General features: G+C 52.0%; 1 protein-coding gene across 2 annotated transcripts in view; it reads right to left on the minus strand.

The window, feature by feature from the left end:
- LOC133352306 (segment polarity protein dishevelled homolog DVL-3-like) overlaps positions 1-17341 on the minus strand; it is a 63354-nt gene extending 46013 nt beyond the window's left edge. For both annotated transcript variants that reach the window (XM_061567878.1, XM_061567876.1), the window contains exon 1: positions 16925-17341. In XM_061567878.1, the coding sequence (XP_061423862.1) occupies positions 16925-17085 (161 nt within the window). In that variant the 5' untranslated portion in view covers positions 17086-17341. The remainder of the gene's footprint in view (positions 1-16924) is intronic.
- Between the last annotated feature and the right edge of the window lie 2139 nt (positions 17342-19480).

A 19480-nucleotide genomic window follows, 5' to 3' on the forward strand; every position in this document is an offset into this window, starting at 1 on the left:
GGGACAGCTGTATGTAACATGCTGTACTAATTACCCCCCCACACACCCCACCACCTCTCCTGCTGTCCCCCACAACTACAGCTGTGTGGGGGTGGGGTGCTGTTGTGGGGGTTGCGTTGGGAGGGGATACGGGAGGGGGGCTGGCCAAGGGAAGGGAGCCATGGGACTTCACATCAAAGCCGGTCGACCCTGGCCATGCTAAAGCCTCCTCGCAACCGAAGCAGTGTCGCCCATAGCCCATCCCTGAGGCCACCATCTCCCCCCCTGCCCCACCAACACCCACCCCAACCCCCCCAGCTACCGCCCTCTGCTCAAACCACTACTGCCCAGCGGCGGCTCCTTTCACATTCACAGTCTCCTTTCAAATCAAACATCCTCACACCCTGCACGTGTCCAATGATTGGCAAACGCGTTTCGCGTGATGAGAGGTGTTCTGAGTGTGTGCAGTTGTGCCGTGTGTGTTGTGGGGGGCGGTAGCGTAGTGGTTGTTTGTGTGTTGTGGAGAGCGGTAGCGTAGTGGTTGTATGTGTAGTGGGGAGCGGTAGTGTAGTGGTTGTGTGTGTTGTAGGGAGCGGTAGTGTAGTGGTTGTGTGTGTTATGGGAAGCGGTAGCGTAGTGGTTGTGTGTGTTGTGGCGAGCGGTAGTGTAGTGATTGTGTGTGTTGTGGAGAGCAGTAGCGTAGTGATTGTGTGTATTGTGGGCAGCGGTTATGTGTGTTGTAGGGACCAGTTGTGTGTGTTGTGGGGAGCGGTAGCCTAGTGGTTGTGTGTGTTGTGGGGAGCGGTAGCCTAGTGGTTGTGTGTTGTGGGGAGCGGTAGCCTAGTGGTTGTGTGTTGTGGGGAGCGGTAGTGTAGTGGTTGTGTGTTGTGGGGAGCGGTAGCCTAGTGGTTGTGTGTGTTGTGGGGAGCGGTAGTGTAGTGGTTGTGTGTGTTGTGGGGAGAGGTAGCCTAGTGGTTGTGTGTGTTGTGGGGAGCGGAAGTGTAGTGGTTGTGTGTGTTGTGGGGAGCGGAAGTGTAGTGGTTGTGTGTTGTGGGGAGCGGTAGCCTAGTGGTTGTGTGTTGTGGGGAGCAGTAGCCTAGTGGTTGTGTGTGTTGTGGGGAGCGGTAGTGTAGTGGTTGTGTGTGTTGTGGGGAGAGGTAGCCTAGTGGTTGTGTGTGTTGTGGGGAGCGGTAGTGTAGTGGTTGTGTGTGTTGTGGGGAGCGGTAGCCTAGTGGTTGTGTGTGTTGTGGGGAGCGGTAGTGTAGTGGTTGTGTGTGTTGTGGGGAGAGGTAGCCTAGTGGTTGTGTGTGTTGTGGGGAGCGGTAGTGTAGTGGTTGTGTGTGTTGTGGGGAGAGGTAGCCTAGTGGTTGTGTGTTGTGGGGAGCGGTAGTGTAGTGGTTGTGTGTTGTGGGGAGCGGTAGTGTAGTGGTTGTGTGTGTTGTGGGGAGAGGTAGCCTAGTGGTTGTGTGTGTTGTGGGGAGCGGTAGTGTAGCGGTTGTGTGTGTTGTGGGGAGCGGTAGTGTAGTGGTTGTGTGTGTTGTGGGGAGCGGTAGCCTAGTGGTTGTGTGTGTTGTGGGGAGCGGAAGTGTAGTGGTTGTGTGTGTTGTGGGGAGAGGTAGCCTAGTGGTTGTGTGTGTTGTGGGGAGCGGTAGTGTAGTGGTTGTATGTGTTGTGGGGAGCGGTAGTGTAGTGGTTGTGCGTGTTGTGGGGAGCGGTAGCCTAGTGGTTGTGTGTTGTGGGGAGCGGTAGCCTAGTGGTTGTGTGTGTTGTGGGGAGCGGTAGCCTAGTGGTTGTGTGTTGTGGGGAGCGGTAGTGTAGTGGTTGTGTGTTGTGGGGAGCGGTAGCCTAGTGGTTGTGTGTTGAGGGGAGCGGTAGCCTAGTGGTTGTGTGTGTTGTGGGGAGCGGTAGTGTAGTGGTTGTGTGTGTTGTGGGGAGCGGAAGTGTAGTGGTTGTGTGTGTTGTGGGGAGAGGTAGCCTAGTGGTTGTGTGTGTTGTGGGGAGCGGTAGTGTAGTGGTTGTGTGTTGTGGGGAGCGGTAGCCTAGTGGTTGTGTGTGTTGTGGGGAGCGGTAGCCTAGTGGTTGTGTGTTGTGGGGAGCGGTAGTGTAGTGGTTGTGTGTTGTGGGGAGCGGTAGCCTAGTGGTTGTGTGTTGAGGGGAGCGGTAGCCTAGTGGTTGTGTGTGTTGTGGGGAGCGGTAGTGTAGTGGTTGTGTGTGTTGTGGGGAGAGGTAGCCTAGTGGTTGTGTGTTGTGGGGAGCGGTAGTGTAGTGGTTGTGTGTGTTGTGGGGAGCGGTAGTGTAGTGGTTGTGTGTGTTGTGGGGAGCGGTAGTGTAGTGGTTGTCGCCCGACGCTGCCAAGTCAGCAACCAGAGTTCGATTCCCCACCTTGCGACCAATATCAGTGGCTAATATTCGAACTGGTTACGGGCCTCCCTTAAATCATGAGCACCCGGTGCATTGTGTAAGCAACAGCACTGGGAAGACAAAGGCGGCCGGGCGCAGTGCTGGCCTACCCCCACCACCACCCTTTGTGTGCCACGCCAGCCACCACGGGGGGGTGGGGTGGGCCCTTTTTGTCTTTGTCCCACATCTCTCCGCATTATACAAAGAGCGCTGATCCCAATGCAAATTAACGCAGAGATCTCTCAGTGTTTATTTGTCCGCGTGCGAGCACGCGCATACCACCGTGCGTGCGGTATCTCCAAATTGAATCGGCACTCGCTCAAGTCATGTGGGGCTAATGAAGCGTGTGATGACTGCACTTATTTTTCATTTTTTTTTCACTCCGCTTCTTTACCCATCAAAGCCTCGCTCGAGTCTCAAGACACTTTTGTCAAGAGGGTCCTGCGCTGGTTTGGCAGCAGTGGTTGGTGATGGTGATGCTGCTGCTGTTTGTGATCCTAATTGAATAATTGGTAGGTAAATGTACAGCATTTTAACGTTTTTTTGGCCAATACCAAACACATTTTACGGGGTATTTTTCTTCATAGCTATGGGTGAACCCCACGCAGAACAGGGGGAGAACACACACGTGTGTTGAGCTTCTTTCTCACCGTACGTAGCCAACCGCGCTAATCGGAGGTGCGGGGGAAGGACAACAAACACAAAAAGCAGTTCTAAAGAAATGAGTTAGGAACCTAGATTTAAAAGTGCATAGCTCCAGTGGCTTCCTAATATCGGAAGGAAGAGCGTTCCTGACGGGCACAGAGGCGCATCCGAAAGCGTGGGTAGCCAAAAGCCGCCGCCGCTGCTACTGCTGCGATGATGATGACCGGGAGTTCGCGCGATCATGCCAGTTCATGCCCCTTGACAAAACTCTGCACAGAAAGGCACCCGAGTTGGGAGTCGCGTCCAGGCACTTCTCACTGCGAGGCACAAGCGGTTCCACGACGCCACCTCGCCGCCCAATAAACAACCGTGGGAAGCACGACGTTGTGGCGCTGCTGCTGCTCGCGCCGGCAAGTGCTGGTTGCGGGTGCTGGTGTCGACACTTCACGTGGCCTTAAAAGTGCACCTAGCCTGGCACAGGCACCGTGGTGACATCACCGCCGCTTCGTGGCGAATGGCGGTTGTTGTTGTTGCGGTGTCAGCACTGGTGGTCCTGGGCCGAAAGGGCCGGAGAGTTGGGGAAACCAATCCTGACGCTCAGCCCCCCCCCGCCCCCCGTGCCGCCTCCCTCATTTCCTGCCTCGTTCATCCTGACCACCGGCGGCAGCGGCAAAGGTGCAGCGCTGCGATCGCTTTCTCACGGAAGGGCCCGTCCCGCTACAGGGAGTTACAGACAGCCGCTTGAAGTTGTATTTGGCCTACTCTTCTACACTGACTCGAGATCCTTGAAGAGGGTCGAAGTCCACCCCCACCCACAACAATTCACCCTTGCGCGAGCGTACGTAGGAACCAAACTGCGATGCGCCCGTTTACAAACCGCTGGGAGAAACCGAGAGGATGGGGATAGACTTGAGAACCTCGCGACGTTGTTGCAACTGCCGCCGGGAGATCGAGGATCGAACCAGGGACCCCTGGGGATCGATCCTGACCCCGTTCACCTTTCAGTGAATCGACTGCGGGTGACGACGACGAGGACGTCGCGCGGAGGAATGGCAACACGTGGCGGAACGACGGGTTGGGTTCCGATATCCAGTCGAGAGCTAGACGAGGCTCCCCGTGGGGTCTAACGGGCGGCACGTGCTGGAGTCGCGAGCCACATGTCGCCAGTTCCATTTGATCTCCCGAAGCGGCAGGGGGATGTTTTTTCCATGGCATTGCTCAAAAATAATGAGCTGGCTTAGCGTTATAACAACAACCATAATAGCCGAGGACATTTTTTATTCGTGCTATTCTTACAGAGCAGGGCGATCGTCACGAAGGAAGCCGCTGCTCATGTTTCAGACACACTCTGCAGTAACTTCATAGTGGGGGGAAGGGGGGGCGATGTTGCTGTTGTGCGAGATCATTTTTCGAATTTGGCAAATTTGGATCACGCAATGGCCTGCTCATTTAGAATGACGTCATGGGATCTTTAACATCATCCACCGCGGTAATAACCAGGGCGGCTTCCAGTAGTCGAACCGCGAACCTCCACAAAACAAAGCGGCGGACTCGCCACCGCCGGGCCAACCGCGTCACCGTACCAGTGAGCGAGAGCAGTGGCGGGATTTCCCCGCTTCCCGCCGGCTTTGGCGGCACGCTCCGCGGGCAGGGAGCCGATGCGCTCGGTTCGGAAACCGTAGAAGATTGGAGACTTAAAGCGACGCACGGGTGGCGAGGGGGAGAGCGGTCGGACCACTACGCAGAGTTCCCCCCCACCACCCCGAAAGCCATCATTCAGTGCCGAGACAACAGGTGGGCAAAGGCCTGAGTGAGGGCCCTTCCTTCTCAAGAGGCCTCGGACTCCCAAAGGAAAATAAAAACAAATATAGGGCACCCGGCATCTCCCCCGTCAGAGAAGTGTTTTAGTTTAGCGCAGCGCTCCCCCCCCCCCCCCCCAACTGCAGTGCCGCCACGACCATTAGAGATAAGGTCACGGGCTCGAGAGATGACAACAAGCGAAGCTAAAGTAGGGGGTTTTAACACGTAGGCTTTCGCGACCAATATCATCCATAACACAGGTGTTTTTGGGTTAGATCGTGTAAATATATAAATGTGTCGTTGAACCCGCCACCGCCCGACACAGCCGATTAGAAAGGTTTGTCACGTAATCGGAATGTGCCAATTCGTTACTAGTGCAGCACACCGGTGTGTTGGAGAGCAAATCCACAACATTTACCATCTGAGTACGACGTTTCACCAGTTATTACAAACAGCTTCATCAGGCGACACAGCCAGATTTGCGATAGCCAGGGTGGTGGCTGGTTTAACGACATTTTAATATTCACGCGATCTAACCAAAAAAAAAACCTGTACTGCAATAGGTGGTTTGCGAGTTTCACTTTTTACACGACTGCCGGGCACCACGGCCGAAAAGGCCAAGCGGCCAGCCACAAACTGCTTCATTACCGAAGCTGTAATCGGAGCAAAAGAAAGGCAAGCACTTTAGGCGTTTCTCAAAACTGAGCGAGGTTATTATTGTGAGAGCTTGGGGAAGAGAGAGGCCGACGATGATGATGGAAGGGAATTCCAGAGTGGAGCAATTGTGATGGAAGAAGGCGGACGAGAGAGAAGTGTTGTGACCTGCGGTGTGGTGGCGGCTGTGCGCAGTGCGGATGAGAGACCAAACAGGCGGTCAGGAATGCGTTCGTTTGGTCGGCTAAAAACACGAGAAAGGAAAATGGGGTTTCTGGGGTTTTTTGTTTTTAAAAGCACTCTAACCACACGCTCGCTCACCGATCTCACGCGCACTAATCGTGTCGGGCATGCGGCGATAACGCAACGTTGCGTTCGTCGACTGAGGTCGTCAGCGTCCGTGCGTCAGCTCTGTCGGTCGGTGTGTAACGTGAAGGTGGGGGGGTGCGGGGCGCTGTGACGCTGGTGACTATGATCCGGCGTGAACGTAGCAGTGCATCTGTAATAGATGTTATTTTGGGTTAAATCGCGTGACTAAATGTGTTGTTAAACCCAACACCACCCGACACGGCCAATAAGGTTTGTCACGTAAGCAAAACGAGCCAATTCATTACGAGTACAGCACACCGGTTGCATGTTGGAGAGTAAACCCACAACATTTACAATTCCCAGTAATGTGACATTTCGCCGGTAATTACTACAACAACAACAACCACAACAACAACCAGCATCAGCAGGCTACGGCCAGGGTTGTGGAGAGATCTTTGCTCCTGTTTCGATCTTAAATAGAGGGATAGATGTGACGTCGTCACTTGTGAGCCAATCCGGTGCGAAGGCCAGAGGCGTAGGGGTTAATGTGTACATATAAATTACAATGGATACCCATTACCGGTTGGGTTATGCACATGACAATTAACATACATTATGCATGCAGATTACGCACGCACACCATGCATGTACATCCTGCCAATTTTGGGTTTAAGAAATCGCAGACACTGTTATTGTCTGTTCATAGTTAATCGACGCATGGTGACCTGTATAGGCATGCAGTTAGAACAGTGTATTACTTGGTAATTCGCTTCTAAGCAGCACTAAGCCTCGAGCTAGCGGAACGGTTAAAATTATTTTTAGTTCTCTCAATTTCGACAGTGCAGTATGACGTCATGCTGCCACTAGGCACTCTCCCGACCAGAAACCGGCCACATCGATACAAAGCGTTGCCCAACGTTTGGAGACCCCAACCTGAGCAACGTCAAAACTTTTATAACGGTCCATGGGTCCACACGTGCTATCTTCACTTGTCGGTGCCACCCATGGGTGGCGTCACTTTTAGCGGGGTGCAAGTTTCTCTACATGGCCAAAACAACTGAGAACCGCTTCAAATGAGTGGGGTTTCTCAAGGAACTCACTCTCGTTGGCCGTGTAAATAAATCTGTACCGTTAAAAAGTTAACCGTAGGCATTCGCGACCAATATTATCCATAATTGGGTTTACTCTCCAACACTCCGGTGTGCTGAACAAGTAGCAAATTGCCATGTTCTGTTCACGTGACAAACCTTACTAATTGGCTGTGTCGGGTGGTGGCGTGATCTAATCCCAAAAAAAACCTCTATTGTGGATTAAAAGTTTTGTTACATTAGGTGATACTGATTTCTGCTCTGGCCTATGGCCTATATGCCAATATTAAAATTCAACGTGGCAATGTGCCAAAATAAGACACCTTTCGAACCTACCGGCTATGAACGCATGGATCGTAAACACGGAGGGTGGCAGAGAAATTGGAACAAACTCTGAAGGGTGCGCAAAGAAAGGGGAGCGGCGTAGACGCGCACCTGGAAGTACACCGAGAGACAGAAGGAGGAACACGTGGTTAGGAGAACGTGAAGAGACGTGACGCATCGACGGTCAAGAAGAGCAAGCGGAGAGAACGAAGGGAGCTGCCACCATGGCAGTTGACACAATAGGGGGGGTTGCCACATTTCTTGGGGCACTCGTGACTAAAATTCCACTGGAATCGGTGTCCAGATCCTGACGGAAACGGTTACCCGGCTTCGCCGATTATTTTTTTCCTTATCGGTCATTAAAAATGCAAAAAGAATGGCAAAATACAACCACAAACTTATAAGAAGTTGGTAATCGTCGCACCGTGAAAATGGATTATTATTGCCAATGTCTCAAAAGACAAAATAAACGTTTTCATCACATCGTGAACGTCCGAATCGTAAACTTGCCAGACATCGGTTCAACGTTGGCCGACACCGCGATAACCGTCACGTCGTGAAAGCTGATATCGCGCCATAAAAGAACCTATCACGCGGCAACCCCAATTAGCAAGGGACGTCATCATCGTCGTCTGAACGCGGGTTACTCGGCAACCCCCGGCTCCGTGGCAGTTCAGACGTGGTGGCAGCATATCGTACGCGAGCAAACAAAACCGTTGCGAAAATCCTTATCGCACAACTCCCTTAGATAACACAATTAGCACCCACGCGAGTACCTACAGAAACACGCACGAACACGTATACGGAATCGCGTTAATGGCGCTTGGGGGGGGGGGGGAGATTATGTAGCGGCACGGGCACGACGAATCGACCTTCGCACTTAAAATTGGTTCAATCATCGTGGTTAGTCTCATCATCAGCGCGTTTCAAGTGCAGTTTTTGTGTAACCAATCAGATGCGATTCTGTGGCCATCTGAAGCGCTCTTCCTTCCGATATAAGGAAGCCAGACTCATCTAGATTGAAAACTAATTTCTTTCGAATTGCTATCTGTGTTTAGTTTGTTGTCTTTCCCCCGCACCTCCAATCAGCGCGGCTCGCCACATAACGGTGCGAATAAAAGTTCAACATACGTCTTCGTCTTTCTATTTGTTCGGCTGTCCATGGCGAATGACGACGAGCGCGGATGACAGCTAAGGAGCATTTTCCTGCGCGCTTGTGGAATGAGAGGCCGGCCCTAGAGCCGGATCAGACGCACCGTGGGCAAGAGTTGCTGCTCGTCTGCTGAACGAGATTTGCGTCGTGCCGTTGCTGGTGTTGATGCTGATAGGCTTTTCTCTTCAACATACGTCAAGGTAAATAAGAGTTCGAAGCACGGCGGTGGAGACGGAGGCCCGAGAGCAGTGGTGCTTAACCCAGGGGGTGCGAGATGCCCTTTCTGGGGGCGCGAGACATGGCCAGATTTTGTTAGAAGTTAAATCATCGAAAACACAAATGGAGCACAGGCACGTAAGTGCAACTACTTTATTTCATCAAACCCTATGTATTAGTGTGATAAAAACATTTTTAGATTGAGAACAAAAAGGGTGCAAGGCTGCAGTAGAGGTTAAGGAGCCACTTCCCTAGAAAGGTGGCTCGAAAAAATGTGATGTAAAGGCCTGTGCAGCGGAGGTGGAGATGGTAGCTCCACCTCCGCTGCTCCGGAAGTGCTGTTACCTCAACTCACGTTCACTCACAACTAAAGGGCACTGACGTGCCCCCCCCCCGCCCCCCCCTCGTGTTTAAGGCAGCGTGCTCTTCATGTCCGGTCACCTACAATGGTGGAACTATTCACGTTGCTTTATAGACGTTCACATATCCGCCTATCCCCAAGTCCGCAGCCAAAAGGGATATGCGACGACGCACTGTAATTCCTTCACATAAACACAAAAATACAATGCACACTTCCTCCACAACCCAGAGCAACGCATCCGACTGGACATCTGTGAAAGATAGCTTCGGGAAGCTCATCGTATTTCTCCAGGATAAATACAGACTTTACTCAAGAATTCTGATCGAGATGATGAGAAGCGATTGGATCACCATCATCAGCCATCACCAATCCCCTTCTGGATGGAAGATCCCCTCCCCACCACTCAAGCCCTCATCATCTTTTGTGATCTCGCAACGCAACAATTCACCCGGCACCTGCACTTAAACTACTTTTATTTTACCGGGTAAAGCCCACCGAGCTGCTGTCGCTCTTTTTCAGAAGCGACCTGGATACAAATGATAGCTGAACGAAGTGGCTCATCAACACATGGAAATGTATAGACGCAAACCATTTTATATTTTAATTAAACCGCGACATTGATTCTAAATGTGGTGGGGAAAACCCCGGAGGATCCCAAAGACCACGGAGAAAGAGACACGCAAACTCCAAATATACAGCAGCAGCAGGCGTCAGGGTCGGGATCGAACCCACGACCTCCTGCATACCAGGCGAGGGAGTTAACATCTCCTAGCCACCGTGATGATGATGAGAGGGAGAGAGGGACACGCAAACTCCAAATATACAGCAGCAGGCGTCCGGGTTGGAATCGGACCCACGACATCCTGCATACAAGGCGAGGGAGTTAACATCTCTGAGTCACCGCTGGGATGGAGCACAGCAGCTTCATTCCTGTGGTGTACGTCCCGTCAGGGTTGCGCTTTTATGATTTTGACTGCCACTCAGTTGTTATTCTTGACCATCGGTCATCGTCCCTTTAAGACCGTGACGTACGCACGTTGAACTTCTTTCGCACTGTACATGGCCAACCGTGCTAATCGGAGGTGCGGGGGAAGAACGATGAACAAAAATCAGTTCTAAACAAATGAGTTTTCTATTTACATTGAAAAGTGCATAGCTTCCAGTGGCTTCCTAATTTCAGAAGGAAGAGCGTTCCAGACGGTCGCAGAAGCGCATCTGAAAGCGCACGATGCAGTGACCGTCCTTGTTCGATGGCCAGCTAAAAAGATGTTGCTGCGAGAATGACCAGAATTTGCGTGATGGTTTATGCTCCTTGATGAAAGATCAGCAAGGTATTGTGCGCCATTTGTGGCAACCACTTTGTGTGCAATGAGTGCGACGCATCCTGCCCAGGCCCCAATTTCTTTTCTTAACCCTTTCGCATTCCGATGACGTACGTGTACGTGACGTACGTGACGTACGTGTACGTGCCGTACGTGTACGTGACGTACGTGTTTGTGCCATACGTGCACGTGACGCACGTGTATGCCATCGGATTTTTATCCGATTCCATTCCAAAGACGTACGTGTATGGAATCGGAAAAAAACCTAAAATATAGTAACTTTATTAGTACGTCTTTACATCAGAAGACGTTCCAATAAAGTTGTTTTATTTTGTGGGAGGGTGTGTGGCACAGTTCGGTGCCAGCTATCAGTGTGGTCGTGTCGCTACGGTTAACTGCGGTCAATACAGTACCTTTAATAACAACGGCGTGACTACGCCTCTCTAAATCAAATGAACGCCGAGCCACTCGCATGTTGTGAGAATCGGCGGTGAACACGACACCCACACCCTGCAACTTGCAGACGTCTAGGAACGGGAAAGGGTGAACAGTCACCGTGATAATGTCTCTCTCGCCTGCGCATGTTCTCTAACCCACTTGTTCCTCTTGCCATCTCTCGGTGCGATTCCAAGGATACACCCCTCCGTGAATCTTTACGCACAAAGATATTTGAATCTTTTGCTCGAATTTCCACGCTTCTGATCCATAGATCACATACCCAAAAGTAATTATTATGTAGCATAGAGATGGTGATTATTATTAGTGGAGATGATAATGAATTGCATATGTGGAGATGATGATTTGGAGGCAGGGCTCAGGAGGTGCGACCAAATGTCTCATTTGGCACCACAAAGTTCTTCGCTCTGCTTAGGGGGATCTCACTGCCATGGTGCCCCCCCCCACACAACAAATCTACCCCCCCCCCCTCCCCCAACTGACCCACACAGACTGAGAGAGCCACGGAAACACACAGCTACCAATACTCACACAGCGACCCACAGGCTCAGTGGCCCACACATATTGTGATGAACGCTGGCACGGCACACGAGGCGGGGACGGGTAGCCAACACTATGCCTCCCCTTGTGCTGATGTTTACACGTGGCATGCAGTACTCATTTGAAGCTAAGTCGACATAGGGGAGGCCCAGGACCCGTTCAGATATCTCAGCTAGAGACGCAGAACTGGCAATACAGTACTGTGGACGCACACGTGTGTATAAACGCAAACGCAGAGACGAGTTTAACACAATGTTGTAAATAAACAAACTTTAATACACACCCCTTCCCTTAAAGTCTGGTTAAAGTCAGAATAATTACTTTATTAATAATAAGCGTATAACTTGTATCAATCGTACTCGGTGACCCAAGTTACATGCAACATTAATACTGAGTTATATTACTTTAAGTGTTGACCACCACTACTCCCATAATCACGCTACTCACATCACCATCACTACTCCCATAATCACACTACTCCAATAACACTATGTAGCAAGTGTTATTTCGTAATTGCTTATGCCAAAAAAGTTTAGCAAATGGCTATTATTCCCCACAAACTTTGCTTTTGTGACCAGGACAGTGATATTTTGAAATCTACCTACCTATTTTCAAGGAGAAAACGGGCGAATGTGTCTGTTCGTTCCCATAAAGTCAGAAAAAAATAACATATGAATAAAATGTTTTATGTAATTATACTAAAGTAATAGAAAAATGGCTATAAAAGATTTAGAAATGAGTAGTGTTTCAAGATTAACGATTGTACTGTAAATCATTTTCACGAATCAGCCCCCAAATGTAGTCTCCCATCATGTTCTCGTTATACTGTCCTTGGTAGCGGCGTTCAAAGACCAGTATATCCTGGTGGAAGCGCTCGCCTTGCTCCTCCGAGTACGCTCCCATATTCTACTTGAATTTATCAAGATAAGCATCAAGGATATGGACTTTGAGGGACATCCTACAGCCCATTGTGCCATAGTTCTTCACCAGAGTCTCAACCAGCTCCACGTAGTTTTCGACCTTGTGATTTCCCAAGAAGCCACGAACCACTGCGACAAAGCTGCTCCAAGCCACTTTCTACTTACTAGTGAGCTTCTTGGGGAATTCATTGCACTCCAGGATCTTCGTTATCTGTGGTCCGACGAAGACACCGGCTTTGACCTTTGCCTCAGACAGCTTAGGGAAGAAGTCTTGAAGGTATTTGAAGGCTGCCGACTCCTTATCTACAGCTCTGACAAATTGTTTCATAAGGCCCAATTTGATGTGCAGTGGTGGCATCAGCACCTTCTGGGGGTCCACCAGTGGCTCCCACTTGACGTTGTTCCTCCCCAGAGAACCAGTCCTGCCTGTGGTAGTGCGCCTTGGTGTCTAAATCTTTTGTAGTCATTTTTGTATTACTTTAGTATAAATACATGTTCATTTTGATTCAAATAGTTTATTTCTGACTTTATGTGAATGAAAAGACACAAATTCGCCCGTTTTCTCAATGAAAATATGTAGATTTCAAAATATCACTGTCCTGGTCACAAAAGCAAAGTTTGTGGGGAATAATAGCCATTTTCTAAACTTTTTAGGCATAAGCAATTAGGAAATAACACTTACTACCCAATCTTGACTTAAAGCTTTCGTGACCGCAGGAATTCAGATTCTTTGGGTCTTTCAGTAAAGTCACGTAGATAGGTTCAAAGGGAACAAAAACCAATTGTTACACAGTGTAATCACACTACTCACATCACCATCACTACTCACACAATCACCACTACTACTCCCACAATCACACTACTCACATCACCACCATCACTACTCCCACAATCACACTACTCACATCACCACCACTACTCACACCACCATCACTACTCACATCACCACCACTACTCACATCACCACCACTACTCCCACAATCACACTACTCACATCACCACCACCACTACTCACACTACTCACATCACCACCACCACTACTCACACCACCATCACTACTCACATCACCACTACTCACATCACCACCACCACTACCCCCACAATCACACTACTCACACCTACTACTCCCACTACTCACACCACCATCACTACTCACATCACCACCACTACTCACATCACCACCACTACTCACACAATCACCACTACTACTCCCACAATCACACTACTCACATCACCACCATCACTACTCCCACAATCACACTACTCACATCACCACCACTACTCACACCACCACCACTACTCACATCACCACCACTACTAACATCACCACCACTACTCACATCACCACCACTACTCCCACAATCACACTACTCACATCACCACCACCACTACCCCCACAATCACACTACTCACACCACTACTCCCACTACTCACACCACCATCACTACTCACATCACCACCACTACTCACATCACCACCACTACTCACATCACCACCACTACTCACATCACCACCACTACTCCCACAATCACATTACTCACACCACTACTCCCACAATCACACTACTCACACCACTTCTCCCACAATCACACTACTCTCATTACCATCATCATTACTCCCACAATCACCACTACTCACATCACTATCACCACTACTCCCACGACTCACATTACCACCACTACTCACACCATCACCACTACTCCCACAATCACACTACTCACATCACCACCGACCATGGCACGTATGAATCAGACACGCATCCGACTAACAGCGCCCATCCTCCCATGCGCTTTCAATAAACACAACATAGCCACCACGAACATAGCCACCATCGCCAACTCAGCTTTTGGGAGCACAAACAACACAACAAAGATCCCCCGTGAAGCCTGCAACAATCTGTTTGGGGCAAGCGCTGTTAGCGAGTAGCGCCTACGGAGGCTGGCACGGCACACGAGGGGGTGGGTGGCCAGCCCCACGCCCGACCGCCTTTGTCTCACCCAGTAGCGATGTTCGCACACCACACCAGGTACTCATTTGAGGCCGAGTCGACCTAGTGGACGGCTCAGGACCAATCCAGATAATCGTCACTGGCGGTGGCCGTGAGCGAGAATCCAACTTTGGTCGCCGGTTTTGTAGCACAGCGCGCTAAACGCTCAACCATCATCACCATCATCACCATCGCCACCATGATCAAAATCACCACCATCACGAACTACCACGATTATCGGCAACACCATCACCATGATCATTAAATTAAAACAATCATCAACTCGAGGCTGGATTTCAGGAGCACAAAGAAACTGAACCACAGTGCCCATCCTCCAACATTAACATCACCCCCCCACCCATCATCATCACTACCACCAACAACCACAATCATCATCATCCCTGCCATCCTCACCATCATTACACACAGCATCACCATCACCCCCACCCATTCTCATCATCATCCCTACCACCACCATCACCACCCATGCCATCTCACTATCATTACCCCCCCATCATCACCATCACCCCCACCCATCCTCACCACTATGATCATCACCATCATCACCATCCTCACCACTATGATCATCACCATCATCACCATCCTCACCACTATGACCATCAACCTCACCATCATCACCATCCTCCCCACTATGACCATCAACCTCACCATCATCACCATCCTCACCACTATGACCATCATCACCACCATCCTCACCACTATGATCATCACCCTCACCATCATCACCACCATGATGGAGGAGTTTGCGCTACCCGAGGCGACAGAGAATTGGGAACAGGCGTCGTGCTGCAATAATTGACGGAGTAGACATCCACACTGCTCGTGGGTTCACTTGCAGGGGACACACGAGAGAGTGAACACACACACGAGAGAGTGAACACACACACACACGAGAGTGAACACACACACGAGAGAGTGAACACACACACACACGAGAGTGAACACACACACGAGAGAGTGAACACACACACACACGAGAGTGAACACACACACGAGAGAGTGAACACACACACACACGAGAGAGTGAACACACACACGAGAGAGTGAACACACACACACACGAGAGTGAACACACACACACACGAGAGAGTGAGTGAACACACACACACACGAGAGAGTGAGTGAACACACGAGAGAGTGAGTGAACACACACACACACGAGAGAGTGAGTGAACACACACACACACGAGAGAGTGAGTGAACACACACACACGAGAGAGTGAGTGAACACACACACACGAGAGAGTGAGTGAACACACACACACGAGAGAGTGAGTGAACACACACACACACGAGTGTGCACACACACACAACGAGTGCGCACACAGAGGCGGGCGGGGGGATCGAGGCGAGTGAAAGTTTCGGCTATCGCGGTTCTCCTGAGAGAGACACACACAGAGACACACACAGAGACAGACACAGACAGAGACACAGACAGAGACACACACAGACACACACAGACACAGAGACACAGAGACACATACAGAGAGACACACAGACACAGACAGAGACACACACAGAGACACACACAGACAGAGACAGACACACAGACAGAGACACAGACACAGACACACACAGACAGAGACACAGACACACACAGACAGAGACACAGACACACACAGACAGAGACACAGAGAGGGATGTGAACGCCGCGTGACTCCCAGCTCGTGGTGTTTGACTCGTGGGGACTGCGAGAATGTCGAGGAGGAGGAGGAGGGGGAAGTCTGCGCCGCGCTCACAGCCAACAACAACAACAGCAGCAGCAGCGGCAGGCGACGACGACGACGGTGATGGTGATGAGGAGCCTGGCGGCCCTCGTGGTGGGGTCGCGTCCCGTGGCTTAAAGCGGAGAATCGAGGAGGTTGTGTGGTGGTGATGGTGGTGAATGGTGGTGAAGGTGGTGAAGGTGGTGGTGGTGATGATGGTGGTGGTGAAGGTGGTGGTGATGGTGGAGGTGATGGTGGAGGTGATGGTGGTGGTGAAGGTGGTGATGATGGTGAAGGTGATGAAGGCGGAGATGGAGGAGATGATGGTGGTGGTGATGGTGGTGGTGATGGTGGTGAAGGTGGTGATGGTGAAGGTGGTGATGGTGAAGGTGGTGGTGATGGTGGTGGTGGTGGTGATGGTGGTGGTGATGGAAATGGTGGAGAAGATGGTGGTGGTGATGGTGGTGGTGGTGGTGATGGTGGTGGTGATGATGGTGGTGATGATGGTGATGGTGGTGGTGATGGTGGTGGCGATGGTGGTGGTGATGGTGGTGGTGATGGTGGTGGTGATGGTGGTGGTGATGGTGGTGGTGATGGTGGTGGTGGTGATGATGGTGATGATGGTGGTGATGGTGGTGGTGATGGTGGTGATGGTGGTGGTGATGGTGGTGGTGATGATGGTGATGATGGTGGTGATGGTGGTGACGATGGTGGTGATGATGGTGGTGGTGATGGTGGTGATGGTGGTGGTGATAGTGGTGATGGTGGTGATGGTGGTGGTGATGGTGGTGGTGATGGTGGTGGTGATGATGATGGTGGTGGTGGTGATGGTGGTGATGGTGGTGGTGATGGTGGTGGTGGTGATGGTGATGGTGGTGGTGGTGATGGTGGTGGTGGTGATGGTGGTGGTGGTGATGGTGGTGGTGGTGGTGGTGAAGGTGGTGGTGGTGGTGATGAAGGTGGTGATGGTGGTGATGGTGGTGGTGATGGTGGTGATGGTGGTGAAGGTGGTGATGGTGGTGGTGAAGGCGGCGAGTACTCGCCCGAAGTCGGCGTCCATCGACTTGAAGTAGAACTTGCAGTGCGGCTTGTTGAGCACCGCCTTGAAGTCGGCGAGCGTCACGAGCTCGGCGGGCACCGCCACCTTCACCAGGTACGGCGTCTCCTCCTCGTCGATGTGGTAGATGATCTTCGTCTCCCCCATGGTGGACCACGAGGAAGGCAACTCCGCCGGCCCGCCCGCTCTCCCCCCCTTTACCACCGCTGCCTCCTCTCTCGTGCGCTGGACGAGTGAGTAAGTGAGTTAGTGAGTGAGTAGTGAGTGAGGGAGTGAGTTAGTGAGTGAGTGAGCCGAGCTGTTGAGGAGTTTGAGAGCGAGGGGCGGTGAATCGTTGTCGCTCTCAGCGCGGAGCTCCGCGCTCCAAGCCCCGCTCACCGCGACCCCAGCAGAGCCGCGCGGTGCCCCGCCCCCTACCACACAGCCCCGCCCCCTACCACACAGCCCCGCCCCCACGGTGACATCACGTCCGGTGTATCCAACAAGCCCCGCCCCCTACCACACAGCCCCACCCCCACGGTGACATCACGTCCTGTGTAGCCAACAAGACCCGCCCCCTACCACGCAGCCCCACCCCCACGGTGACATCACGTCCGGTGTATCCAACAAGCCCCGCCCCCTACCACACAGCCCCACCCTCACGGTGACATCACGTCCGGTGTATCCAACAAGCCCCGCCCCCTACCACACAGCCCCACCCCCACGGTGACATCACGTCCGGTGTATCCAACAAGCCCCGCCCCCTACCACACAGCCTTACCCCCACGGTGACATCACGTCCTGTGTAGCCAACAAGACCCGCCCCCTACCACGCAGCCCCACCCCCACGGTGACATCACGTCCGGTGTATCCAACAAGCCCCGCCCCCTACCACACAGCCCCACCCTCACGGTGACATCACGTCCGGTGTATCCAACAAGCCCCGCCCCCTACCACACAGCCCCACCCCCACGGTGACATCACGTCCGGTGTATCCAACAAGCCCCGCCCCCTACCACACAGCCCCACCCCCACGGTGACATCACGTCCGGTGTATCCAACAAGCCCCGCCCCCTACCACACAGCCCCACCCCACGGTGATATCACGTCCGATGTATCCAACAAGCCCCGCCCCCCCCCAGATCCCCCCTTCCTACACACTGCGCGGATGTGACGTCATAAATCAGTTTGGGTTTCCATTGGGCACCGCCCACCTCTGCCATCCATCAAAAAACACCTCTGAGTGGCCGTGACGTCGCATCCGGTAATTGCGGTGGACCCCACCCCTCGCAGGCCGTGACGTCATTAAAGTCGTGTTGGCCCCTGTTGAGCAACTCGCCTTTGGGGGAATGGGAGTATGCGGACATGACGTCACGCAACACAGCTGTCTCGTGCCGGATGAGACGTCATAAGATTTTGTAGTGGATCTCGGGGGGGGCGGAGCCCGCCCTTACCACCGGTGGATGTGACGTCATGATGCGTTGGGGAGCGGTGGTGCAGCGGTTAGCGCGCTACGAACCTGGCGACCCGAGTTTGATTCCCGCTCACGGCCAACGCCGGTGACGATTATTGAACCGGTCCTGGGCCTCCTCTAGGTCGACTCGGCCTCAAATAAGTACCCGGTGCGGTGTGTAAACATCGCCACTGGGGAGACAAAGGCGGCCGGGCGTGGTGCTGGCCACCCACCCCCTCGTGTGCCTTTCCAGCCTTCATAGATGCTCGCTAACAGCACTTGCCCCTACAGTCTGTTACAGGCAACACGGGGGGGGGGTGGTCTTTGTTGCTTACATACACGGTTGCGTGGCCGAACGGCTACAAAAAGGGTCATTGCTCCGAAACGTCGCCTCGTTTTTATTGTACACAGGTCAAGGCCCTGCCGAGCTGTGCGGCTCTTGTTTCAGAGGCGACCTGCCCACAAATGACGACTCAACGAAGAGGCTCATCACATGGACATTTACAGCGGCCACATCCTCTGAACGCGTGGTGTTGTCGTGGATTCTAAATGTGGAGAAAACCCCACGCGACCACGGGGAGAGAGACACGCAGACTTTGCCAAATATATGGACTCCCACGATAAACTAAACTTTCATGGTAAACTATACTACCATGGTAAACTGGACTCCCATGGTAAACTGGACTTCCATGGTAAACTGAAATCCCATGGTAAACTGGACTCCCACGGTAAACTGAACTCCCACGGTAAACTGAACTCCCACGGTAAACTATACTACCATGGTAAACTGAAATCCCATGGTAAACTGGATTCCCATGGTAAACTGAACTCCCACGGTAAACTGAACTCCCACGGTAAACTATACTACCATGGTAAACTGGATTCCCATGGTAAACTGAACTCCCACGGTAAACTGAACTCCCACGGTAAACTGAACTTCCACGGTAAACTGAACTCCCACGGTAAACTGGACTCCCACGGTAAACTGAACTCCCACGGTAAACTGAACTTCCACGGTAAACTGAACTTCCACGGTAAACTGAACTTCCATGGTAAACTGAACTCCCACGGTAAACTGAACTCCCACGGTAAACTGAACTCCCACGGTAA

Source organism: Lethenteron reissneri, chromosome 40 (assembly GCF_015708825.2).
Source record: "Lethenteron reissneri isolate LAM-NWPU_2019-01 chromosome 40, ASM1570882v1, whole genome shotgun sequence".
NCBI classification, from domain to species: domain Eukaryota; kingdom Metazoa; phylum Chordata; class Hyperoartia; order Petromyzontiformes; family Petromyzontidae; genus Lethenteron; species Lethenteron reissneri.